The 12,305-nt window shown below is 40.7% G+C and overlaps 1 protein-coding gene across 1 annotated transcript in view; it reads right to left on the bottom strand.

Annotated features, from left to right (window-relative positions):
• Positions 1–1,229: 1,229 nt before the first annotated feature.
• The window catches only part of DNAAF5 (dynein axonemal assembly factor 5), a 98,756-nt gene continuing 87,680 nt past the window's right edge, over positions 1,230–12,305 (bottom strand). Inside the window, exons 12-13 of the mRNA XM_089681824.1 lie at positions 8,400–8,591; positions 1,230–1,600 (exon numbers count right to left, since the gene is read on the bottom strand). Of these exons, the coding sequence (XP_089537950.1) occupies positions 1,425–1,600; positions 8,400–8,591 (368 nt within the window). The 3' untranslated portion in view covers positions 1,230–1,424. The remainder of the gene's footprint in view (positions 1,601–8,399; positions 8,592–12,305) is intronic.

Genomic DNA, 12,305 nt, shown 5'->3' with positions numbered 1-12,305 from the left:
TAAGCTACAGACATCATTATTTTCCATAATCAAATGTTATTTTCAACAATGACAGCCAACAAGAGTTTGATTTTTGTCTGCCATCGCGAAGAATAACGGGAACTTCTTTCCAGTAGATATTTGACATTGGAAGTGATGCTGGCAGATTTACTTTGGACATCAGATCAATTAAAGTGATCACATCGAACAATTGCTCATATGAATAAATGTATGTATGACCAGCATTGCTATAACTGTAGAGAAGGGTGGAGGCACTCTGCACATGGAGGACACTAGCCAGAACAGAACAGTAGGATTTCTATGTACCAAATAATTGGTACTCTAATCCTAGGTACACACCTACATTTTTTTTTAATTCAACCCAGCGCAGGGGCGGACTGACAACTCATGGGGCCCCAGGCAATAGGGGATCATGGGGCCACTGTGTCCTTGCCCAAACTCAAAAAACCCTATGAAAAAGGTACCAGGGGCATCTCATGGGTCCCCCTACTGACCCCGGGCCCTCGGGCAGTGCCCAAGTTTTCAAATGGTCAGTCCGCCCCTGACCCACGGGTTGGTCAAGGTCGTCGAACTAACTAAGCAATATTAATGTGACGATCTCCTCCAATGAGCTATTGTGTCCTGACAGGGGGACTGCCTGCAAGCTATCGGCTGTGAGTTCTCTTCAAATGTTGGTTTTCCAGCATACTCGTTCGTCAGAAGCAGATCGTGAAGCAGGGACAAGGAGCTGCACGCACGAGTCGAACGTCGGTTGATTCCTGACGAACTTGTCAGAATGTTTTTGGCCCATGTGTACCAAGCCTAAGGCTCTGGCATTAAACAGTTGAAGGATTAGGAATCCAGTTGAACATCAGAAGGATGGGGCTTAAATCGATCCTGGTGCCAAAATAAGCTTTTGTAAATTAGCCATACCTGTAAAAGACCAGTGTAACTACCATTCCTAATGCCCATGTCAGCGAATGCTGCTCCGATACTTAGAAATCTTATACAGAGCACCGAAGGAAAACTGACACTTCTGGGAGTGTCCATATCCTGGGTCCTCGATCTGATTTCCACTCATTGTTGGATACAGTAATGATGTGAGGTTAGAGGGAGGAACCAGCGATAGTCATGCTTAGGTTGAAAAGAAAAAAGGAGTGAATCTGATTGGCTGCTTTGTAAAGTATACAGACTATTTTGGTAAAAGATACGTTATTTTTTCCAGTTGTTTATAAATTGCACACTCAACGCTCATTTAAAAAATATAATTAAACACAATGCAGGTAATCACAATAAAAAACATGTACAATAAAATACAATAAATGCCGCTTCCTATTCTTAATCCAAGTCCATGATAGGATTATTTATTTTATGATGTAAAATAAATACATTTTATATTACTAAAATCCTTAAGGCAGGAGAGGGTGGTAGGTCAGTTACACGCACTACTGCGAATCAAGCGATAGCGGCAGCATGGTTTCCGTTTGACCACTTTCTTTGTTCAACCGAATGTGCTGAAGCAACTGATCACAATATTCAGGAGTCCTGTGTTTATGCTTTACAGCTTCAATTTCTTGCACTAATAATGAGGGATACACAATACTGGCCTCTTTTAGGACATCTGCAATGCAAACAAAAAGATCGCCATCACTTAAAGTCAAAGTGGTAAACAGTCAATGCATAGCTAATAACGATAAACATGCACTTGAAGTAAAAAAAAAAAAAAAAAAATCTGCCTTCCTGCCCCAATGAAAAGGACAGCCGTCAATATACACATTAGGACAACTTAAAGTGATATTAAAGGGTTGGGTTAAAAAACAAAAACAACATACATGCCATACTTACCTGCTCTGTGCAACAGTTTTGCACAGAGCAGCCCAATTCCCCTCTTCCTTGGTCCCCCAGCTGGTACTCCTGGTCCCTCCCCGCTGCTGAGTACCTCCAGAGCAAGCCGCTTGCTATGTGGGCACTCGTGTGCTCACCCCTGAGCCCCTCCTACAAGACTCACACAGCACAGCTCAGCTTTGCCCCCAACTCCCTGCTCACTGGCTGTTATTGACAACACTGGGAGCCAATGGCGCCCACTGCTGTGTCTCAGCCAATGAGGGGAGAGAGACCCGGCAGAGCCGAGGCTCCTGTGCACAGCACTGGGTCGAGATCAAGTTCAGTATTGGGGGAAGGGGGGGGGAGCTGCACACAGAATATTTTTTCACCTTCATTCATTCTATGCATGAAGGTAAAAAACATTAAGCCTTTACAACCACTTTAGGAAGTAGCCAGGATGACGAGCTGCCAATTGTCAATGATTTCATGTCTATAGGTTCCCACAAATATTGATCAGACGAATTAGAATCTCTGTCCTCTTCTTCCTCCTCTGAACTGATATAAACTTGCATGACCAATTTATGAAGTTATCAATTGTATCTCTGTTTCCACAATGTGATTTCATAATCTGATCACTCAAAATACGATTGTATTCATGAAGTTTCTCAGTGCTGCTATTTGATGCAAAACTATCGATAATATTCCACCCTTGCCTATCAACTAAATTTGATAAAATCTGATCAAAATGGAGTCCAAATCGATTGTAAAGGGTGCTTGATTATTTTCAGATTCAACAGTTTTGTTGAAATTGCACATTGATCTTTTTAAAAAAAAAAAAATTTGAAGCATGTATGACCATTTTGGTTGTACAATCGGTCTTCAATCTCCTTTAGATTTACTAACAATTATCCAAACAATCCATTAAATTTATATCCAAAAAGAAAGGTCCTCATACTACATAACTGTTGGTATAGCTAAAGAGGATTGTACTATATTAACCCCTTGGCGCCGGCACCTCCCAGCCCTTTAAGGGTTCCAGAAGCCGGGAGGCGGGGCGGGGTTAGGGTCATGTGACCGCCGTGACACGCTGTCACGTGATCAGGAAAGGTCCCGATCGAAAGAGGAGATCGGGACCTTTCCTTGAGTACTGGACATGTGTCCTGGGAGCGCGCAAGGCGCGTGCTCTCAGCACATGTTCTGTTTTAATAGAACGCAAATGTGCGGCTGCTCAGTGTCCAGGCCCAGACACCGGAAGGCCGCACATTTGTGTTCGGCAGGCGTGAAGAGGTTAAAGAGCACCTGTGACCACCAAAACCATAATGAACTGAAGGCAGCTTTCAGAAAAATGTACATTTTCACTGCATATGCCATCAATGGTGAGCTGACTTTACATTTTACTGCTTTTAGTTTATTATGCTTTTTATAGGCACAGGTGCACTATAAGGCTCTATAAAACCAGCTCCCAACTGTCATTTTTATAGTCTAGACTTGGAAACGAATCAAGGAAGCTTATGTGGTTGCTCTGGGCAACAGGAAATGTCACCTCTAGTGCACTCTTTATATGTCAGATCTAATGTGTTTAAAAACATTATACATACAAAGAGACAAATATCACGCTTGGAAGCTAAATTAGGGCTTGGCGAACCATGGGTCACAAGCTAACAAACTGTATGCACCAGTGCAACCTTACAACTAATCTACATTTCAACAACTAAACTTCTGAACAAATAAAATGATATGGTATACAAGCCGAGTATAAAAGCGCTTGCGTTTTAGTTTAGTATTAGACTGCCATCTACAGACATTAACCTGACATTACAAGAATGAGCGGCAATGTACTGTACATATACAATTACACAACACATAGAAATAAGGTTTTTAAAACATTAACACACACGGATAGAGATTTAAATGAATTGGATAGTTTTTAATTGACAGTAGATCTTAAAAAAAGAAAAGCAAATTACAAAAAAAATGTTAAACTTTGAAGTAGACCAAGTTCTACTTTCTAAAATAGCCACCTCTTCCTCCTCCAAGTAACCTAATATACAAAGTCGTCAGGGAGGGGCAAGGGTGGACTGACAACTCATGGGGCCCCCGGGCAATAGGGGATCATGGGGCCCCCGTGTCCTCGCCCACACCCAAAAAAGCCTGTAAAAAAGGTACCAGGGGCATCTCATAGGGCCCCCTACTGACCCCGGGCTCAAATGGTCAGTCCGCCCCTGGGGAGGGGAAAGATTTAACCAACTATTTCTTAGGCTTCTTGCACTGAGAAAGATGAATGCTCTTGCTGTCAGCAGCATCCTAGATAAATAGCATCGACAACCCCTGGTAAAAAGTATGGAATCACCATATGGAAAACGTTCAGTCAATTGTTTAAGTGATGTAGCGCTGCTAAATAATAGCTACAAAAAATAAAAGAGTGACATAGCTGAATAAAACGTCCATAATGACTCTGGGCAGACATGAATAGATAGGAATATGTGACCTCCATCACCATTAAAGGGACCGATCCCTGGCTCTGGTTTCACAATCTATTGAAAGCTCAAAGGTGTGTAGCCTCCCTAGCGCTCTGATTATGTCAGTATTTCTGTGCTCAAAGCGGTACATTTTTTTGCATGGAAATATGTTGTTTTTTTATTGTAGGCCTGTAATTTTTAGGAATAACTCACTGAAATCTGCCCGAACAAGAGTCTAGTAAACATCCCGGGTATGTTAAAATTTGAAACACAAAATCATAAATTATAGTTTAATAATCATAAAAAATACTATAATAAAAATACATTTAATTCAATAATATAATCAAACCAAAAACACTGAAATTTGAAATATAGCGCCAAGTTCGCACATCACTGAGCAAAGTCGCAAAATCATTTTCAGTGTCTGATGACGAATTTCCCCACGAATCATTATCACTCAATTCTGCAAGTAGTTCTAATTTACTATCGCTGTTCTCTAGCTGGTCTAAAACCGCTTTTGACCTAAAGGGACGCTTTTTGGACGCCATGGACCTTTCTCAGTTTCCAGGCAGAAAGAACAGTAAAAATGCAGGCAGGGCACAGGACAAAGCACTAGGGACAAAATGTATGTGAAATTGTTTGATACAGTAATGTTTTACTATGTGATTTTAGTGAATTTAGTGAATGTCACTTTTTTACATTTTTAAATTTCCTGCCAGTTCCATCCCCGTACGTCCTGATGTCGCAGGGAACGGAACCCAGATGACAGATGCCGGCATTGGCCAGAGGACATTGCCGGGGACACTGCAGGAGGGACATCGTGGGAGCGCAGGACAAGGTAAGTGAAGAAGAGATCCCGGAGCAATGCTGCAGGGTATTCCCGAGTGTAGCTCAGGGTTACCGCTTGTGGTGATGAAACTTTACTCCGAGGTACACTCGGGAATACCTCCAGGGAGGTTAATTACTATCACATGGCTGTGGATTGAAAAAGTGAAGAATCCTTTTGTCTATTTGATATCATAAAGCGCATTTCCATGTGCTCTGAGGTGAGAGTTCTGTGAGCACTGAGGTGGCACTATATGTTATGTGCACTACTTTACTTGATGGTGTTTGGGATATCAGCACAAGAAGAAAACACATGAATTATGGAAGAATCTTTATTACAAATTGATGGATTTTACATATATGGACTCATTATGGACGTTTTATTCAGTCAGTTTTTTATTTTTTTAGCTATTATTTAGCAGCGCTACATCACTTATTTATTTCTTTTTAATTTGCTTTACTATTGTGGGAACACAGTTTGATGTTAGAAGCAGCCACTATCATCACACATTTTTATTTCATTTTTCTTTATGCTTGTTGTGCGTTTTGCTGTGGGTTTTTGTTTTCCTCATTATTGAGGGAGTTCAAGGATTTCACTTCTACATTCAATTGTTTAATTGTGGGTAGGAAGAAAAAAAAAACAAAAAAACAACTAATCACAGACATGCCTCATAACTATTTTTATTTAAGATTCCAACCTTTTGGCTTTAGAAACACTTAAAATAAAAAATAAAACTGTAGTCAGTTGCAACTGTTTTTGCAGATCAAGGGAAAAAATATGGAACCACTCAATTCTGAGGAAAATATTAAGGAATGATGAAAAAAACCGCTACAGTACACCAGTAGTTCTTTGTTGCACCACCTCTGGATGTTAGAACAGCTTGAATTCCCTGAGGTATGGATTTAACTACCAACAAACAGTATTCTTCATCACTCCGGCTCCAACTTTCTCTGATTGCAGTTGCTTTGCTTTGCAGGTTGAAGCCATGTCATGGACCATTTTCTTTCATTTCCACCATAGATTTTCTATTGGATTGAGGTCCGGACTATTTGCAGGCCATGCCACTGACATTATATGTCTTTCTTGAAGGAAAATTTTTACGGCTTTTGCCCTATGGCAAAGATGCATTATCGTCCTGAAAAATGATGTCATCATCACCAAACATCATTTCAATTGATGGAATAAGAAAAGTGTCCAACATCTGAAAATAAATTTGAGCATTTATTGAACATTTAAATGACTGTCATCTCCCTCTTCCCCGTTCCTTTACCTGACATGCAACCCCATATCATCAATGATTGTGGGAATTTGCATATTTTCTGCAGGCTGTCGTCTTTATAAATTTTGATTGGAACAGCACCAAACAAAAGTTCCAGCATCATCACAATTCCCAATGCAGATTTGTGATTCATCACTGCATGTCACTTTCATCCAGTCATCCACAGTCCATGATAGCTTTTCTTTAGACCACTGCAACCTTGTTTTCTTCTGTTTACATGTTAATGATGTTTTTTGTTTGGCTTTTCTGTATGTAAATCATTTCCTTTCTGCCTCATTGACTCCAGTTTCTGCCTCATTTGTTTTGTTATGCATTTTCTGTTTTCAAGGCATAATGCTTTAACCCCTTGCCTACAGGGCACTTATACCCCCTTCCTGCCCAGGCCAATTTCCAGCTTTCAGCGCTGTCGCACTTTGAATGACAATTGCACGGTCATGCAACACTGTACCCATATGAAATTTTTATACTTTTTTGTGACAGATACAGCTTTATTTTGGTGGTATTTAATCACCTCTGGGTTTTTAATTTTTCCTAAACAAACCAAAAACCAGTGAAAATTTTGAAAAAAAAAAAAAGTTTTTTTCCTAGTTTTTGTTATAAAATTTTGTAAATAAGTGATTTTTCTCCTTCACTGATGTACGCTAATGAGGCTGCAGTGATGGGCACTGATAGGCTGCACCGATGGGCATGTCCGCAGTCTCTGGTCATTTCCTGTACTAGGTCTGCAGTCAATTGGTTCAGAATATTTTTTTTTCTTGTTTTCCTCCTCTAAAACCTAGGTGTGTCTTATGGCCAGGTACATCTTATGGAGTGAAAAATATGGTTAGCAGATGTAATTTGATGCAGATGTTTGTTTTAGAACTGCAAAGTACATGGTGATTCCATAATATTTTCCTCAGAATATGTTTTTCCTCTGACTAAAGTTTTCTTTTTTTTTCCTTTTTTTGAGTGTTTCTTAAAGCCAGAAGGTTGGAATGTTAAATGAAAATCGTTTTGAGGCATGTCTGTGATTGTATTTTTTGCTACACAATTAAACAGTTGAATGAACATTTTCCAAGAGTGGTGATTCCATACTTTTTGCCAGGGGTTGTAGAAATGATCGGAGGAGAATTCTGCAATTCAGCACCTTAACCAAGATGCCTACATAGGAGCATTGACAGGAAAAACATGCAAAAGAAAAAACAAATGACGGTAGAGGGGAACAAAATGTTTTTCTTGCCAGTGTCTATTTCTCCTGTTGGCAGCAGTATAACCAACAGTCTAAGAATACCAGCTTCACTCAATGGGAAGGAAGGAATTGCATGCTGATCAGCCAGGAAGTCAGTGAGCACCAAACTTTCAGTTTGAGCTGACAACTCAGTGGGGTTGATTTACTAAAAGCAAGTAGAATGTACACTTTGCAAGCTCCAGAGCTTAATAAATGAGGCGAGGGTTCACTTTGCAAAAAAAACCCAATTACATAAAAAGAAAATGAAAAAAAAACAGCGTTTTTATTTGCACATGATTAGATGATGGAAGTCATTTATCAAGCTCTGGAACTGCACAATTTATTTGCCTTTAGTAAATTGACCTCAGTGACTCTGCTGAACTGAAATTAGCCCTGCCTAGTTCTGTTCTCCTGAACTACAGAACAACTTTTCCTCTCATGTCAAAGACATATGAAGTGACAAATAAGTACTGTGAAGGTAAGTATACCTGGGTCGGGAAAGTGAGCTTTAGAAGAAAAAAAAAAAAAAGACTGCCACTTTGTCTGAATGGGCATATCTGAAAGCATCTCTATAGGGCATTGTACTGGCAAGTGTTGGGCTTTCTGCACACATTCCTGCCAAGGACATACCACACAAGCACCCAACAAGAAGTGTCAGATATCAGGGGAAAGTATAGCATGCTATGAGCATTGCATGTGCTTCTTCATCCAGTTCAGGATGGGCCCACACAAATATTTTCTGCTTTAGTAAATCATATAGTAAGCATTTTGTATAATTTATAGCACAGTTCTCTCAGCATAATAAATTCCTGGCATGGAACATACCTAGTACTGTCGTCTGCAGGTTTGAATCAGGGTCATCAAGGTGCACAAGGAGACCTCGATATAAGAATTCCAGGTGAGCCTTATAGGTGGTCCTGTCATACCGGTCATCAATACATTTAAACCACACACTAAATGTTTTGGCAGCTGTGATTCGGACTTCATCTGAAGCATCATCAAGTCGTTTTAATACCTCTGTAAATACCAATTTGAAAGATAAAAAAGAAAATTCATAAACAGAATTTACAGAGAGTTAGCATAATACTTGTTCTTGTAACCTTTACAGATTTTTAAATTAGTCATGAAAATAAAAATCCTAATTTTGCGCAGACCTATGGTAAACTGGCCCCAGGTTAAAATCTGCAAAGCCACCCCCCTCTTGCTGCCCATATGTCTAAAAAAAAATAAAAAAATTAATTCCTCCTCTAAATACTTACCTTACAACCAAATCCATGTTTCTCCACGAAGCAACAGATGCAGCATGAATTTGCTGCTTCCAACTTAGCAATCAGTCATTGCATCTATCCCACATAGATTCCACTCTTTTGACTTAGTAGGGTCAGTAGAGCATCATCAAAAATAAGAAAAGAGGTGAAAAAGCTGAGATTTTATCCTGGGATTAGGTCCTGTTTTTATCTACAACACCCCTGGATTGCGTATGCAGATAAGGGGTATTTGTAGAGAAAACAAACTGTGCAGATCTGACTGAAGTTGAAATATGCCCTTGCTATAGGTGTAGGCCATTTACATACTTTATAAAGCCTGACTGGAATACTCCCAGGATGTTGCTAAGTGAGGCGTAGTAGTTATTGCTCACCTCCACCATCACAGGAGTGAGCTTTATGTCTGATTCAAACCCCCTTACATGCTCTCTCTCTCCTCCCTGATGAAGCAGCTTTGAGCTCAGCATTTGAAAACGCACTACTGTGATGGTGGAGGTAAGCAGTAATTACTAGACCTCATTTAGCAACGTCCTGGAAGTATTCCAGTCAGGATTCAGTAGTTACGTAAATGGCCTACACCTATAGCAAGGGCATTATTTAACATTAGTCAGAGCTGCAGTTTGTTTTCATCCACACACACCCCTTATCCACATAGACAGGTTTTTTTTGGTAAAGGTGAACTAACCCTTTAATAGATCTACTGTAAATAAGAAATGCACAGTACTACAAGGGCTGTCATACTTTTCCTTGAGAAAAGATTGCTATGGGCTCCGTTAATGCTTATATGATCAAAAGTCTAGGCCTTTTGTCACATGACAACTGTTGAAGAGAGATCAGCCAATCTAAACTCCCCCTCAGCTACATGAATAAATGTCTAGGCTTTTGGGTTATTTTTGACCAACAGTGAAAGAAGCCATGGCAGCATTTCCTTCAGGAAAGGAAAGTCTTTCAGCTGATACCCTTTATTGATCCATTATATAAAGTCTGTTAACACAGCTATATGTGAACATTGAGAATAGTTCCAATTGTTAAGAGTTTGTTTACATTTTTATTTAATGAGCCATGATAGTTCTATAAGCGACACACATCCGGCTACTTGAGTTAAACCAGCCCTAGACTGATTGAAATTTCCTCTGAAGCGGACGCATTTCGATCCATCTGTGGCAGGCTGCTTGTACTGAAGTTTATCTATCGATCGACTTCAGTACAACCAAACTGTCTTTACGTTCAAATCACTGCTGGTGGCTATAGCAGCCAGCAGTGATCCTTGTATTCTGACAGATGGGCAACCTCCTGCTGTCAAAATATAATAGCACAGCAGGATGCATTTCTCCGTCAACAATTACTGTGTTTATGAGGGAATTGAGCAATTTTCTTTTCATTCAATCCATGGTTTAAGAAAAGAAAATTGGATAATGTATGGCCTGCTTTATAGGGGAGGAGGAGAAAATACATTCAAATCATTCAAACATAATTGGGTAAATTTGGCTAGAAGTCAATTAATTGTCCAGAACATTCTTAAGATTGTGGGAGGAAGCCCATGCAGACAAACTTCAAATTACAATTTAATATTGTGGATTACTTTCTTGAAGTGCTAACACATCCAATATATGCCAACAATGAAAAAAAAAAAAAAAGTAAGGTCTAACAGCAGTTCTAAAGTAAGACTGCATTTACAGTAGGTGTGTAATTACAAAAGATAAACAATAATGGGATTTTTGACTTACTTGTAAAATGCCTTTCATGAAATACATCACAGGACACAGGAGAGTTAATTCTCAGACCACTGTGTATTTAAACACAATCCCATTAGGGACAGGCAACAGCACGCAACTGACACCACAACACAACCTCTCAACAAAAGAAAAAGATGAGTAATAGGGCAAGCTATTACAGAGCCACCTGAAAGACCAACATTTGCTGAGACCTGAACATCCATCTGGTAAAATTTTGCAAACAGTGCAGGAGACCAGGTGGCAGCTTTATAGACCTGGTAAACCAAGGCCTGATGCTAAATAGTAGAGAGGTGGTATAATGTGGGCAAAGTCCCTTGTAAACAAATAAACACCTGACCAAGTAAAAGGAAACTAGTTGTCTCTGAAAAGGTACGGTCTCTTAAGAGACCATATGGCCAGGGACCTATCCCAATCCTAACCGAAGGAAGCATAAGACTTGTCCCATGGACAATTTCCTGAGATGACGCTTCCCCTCTTTGCACCAAGAAAGAATGCTTTTCATTGGTAGTGGTAAACCTTATGTGAGGAAGGTTTTCTGGCCTTCAGCAAGGTGGGACCCACTAAACCTGAAAGCCCACCAGGACCTGGACTTCAACAGCCAAGATGTCAAAGCCAGTGATTGTAGGGGCGGGAAACGCATAAATCAGTCTTAACTGATTTTACTGAGTGACTAGGTCATCAACCATGAAGGCTCAATCATTGGCCGGGGACACAAACCTGTCCCGTTTGTGGTAAAGTATGAACTATGTCTGTCATCCCCACTGAAGGCAACCACTCTCCAGGATCTAGCTGTTGGTAGCTTAAGAAGTCCATTTGCCAATTTTCCACACCAGAATATACGGCAGGGTTGGAACATGCAGTTCTGCCAAAGTCAGAATGAGCTTCACTTTACAGACCGTGGTGTATTTACCATGAGGCAAACAAGGCGTTTGCTTGGGTGGCAATTTACAGGGGGGTGGCAGTGGTGGCAGTAGGTGGGGGCTGCAGGAGATGGGCGTTAGTGGCAGATGCGGAGTGGGGAAGGGGCCGTCCAATTTTAGTGTTGCCCAGGGCAGCACAAGAACTAAATGCACCACTGCTTACAGAGAATGGCCTGACTCCTGGTGCCTCCTTGGTGACCTATGTATGTCACTGTTGTGGCATTGTCGGTTTGGATCCCGAATGATTCCCACTGTACAGCGGTCCAGTGCTGAAGCGCAAACCAAATCAACCTGATCTCCAGGACACTGATCGCCAATCCAGGTTTCCTCTCACAACCATGTCCCCTGAACAGTCAAGGAATCTTGGACGTTTGACCAGTTTAACAAGCTGGTGTCCTACCTTGATACCTTTGACACCACTAAGAGAAAAGATTTTCCCCGACTCCAGTGCTGGGCTGAATAGCACTCAGTCCAAGGATAACTTTTGGTGCTTAGTCACATGGGGTGATCCAAAATGCTGGTCCATTTGTACCACGCTGTCAGGATGTTGAGTTGTAAAAGCCTTAAATAAAACTGAGCATAAGGGACTGCTTCGAAGGAGGCTACCATCAACTCAGGCATCATCATGCAAAAGTGTATAGAGGGGTGTTCCAGGGAATGCAACTACCATATCTTGAACCAGGTCAGAAGCTTTTCCTGGTTATGATGGATACCCTGGAAGCGTTAGGAATGGGAGATAGAATGAGAGGGTGGATTGGAGAGTTATATAGAGGGCCTACCGCTACCATAATGGTAAATGGAGGAAGATCG

The sequence above is a fragment of the Staurois parvus genome, unplaced genomic scaffold, assembly GCF_062004578.1.
Source record: "Staurois parvus isolate SC_StPar_1 unplaced genomic scaffold, SC_StPar_1.0 ptg000018l, whole genome shotgun sequence".
Taxonomy (NCBI): domain Eukaryota; kingdom Metazoa; phylum Chordata; class Amphibia; order Anura; family Ranidae; genus Staurois; species Staurois parvus.
The sequence above is the reverse complement of the archived record's forward strand: the minus strand, read 5'-3'. Positions and strand labels throughout refer to the sequence as shown.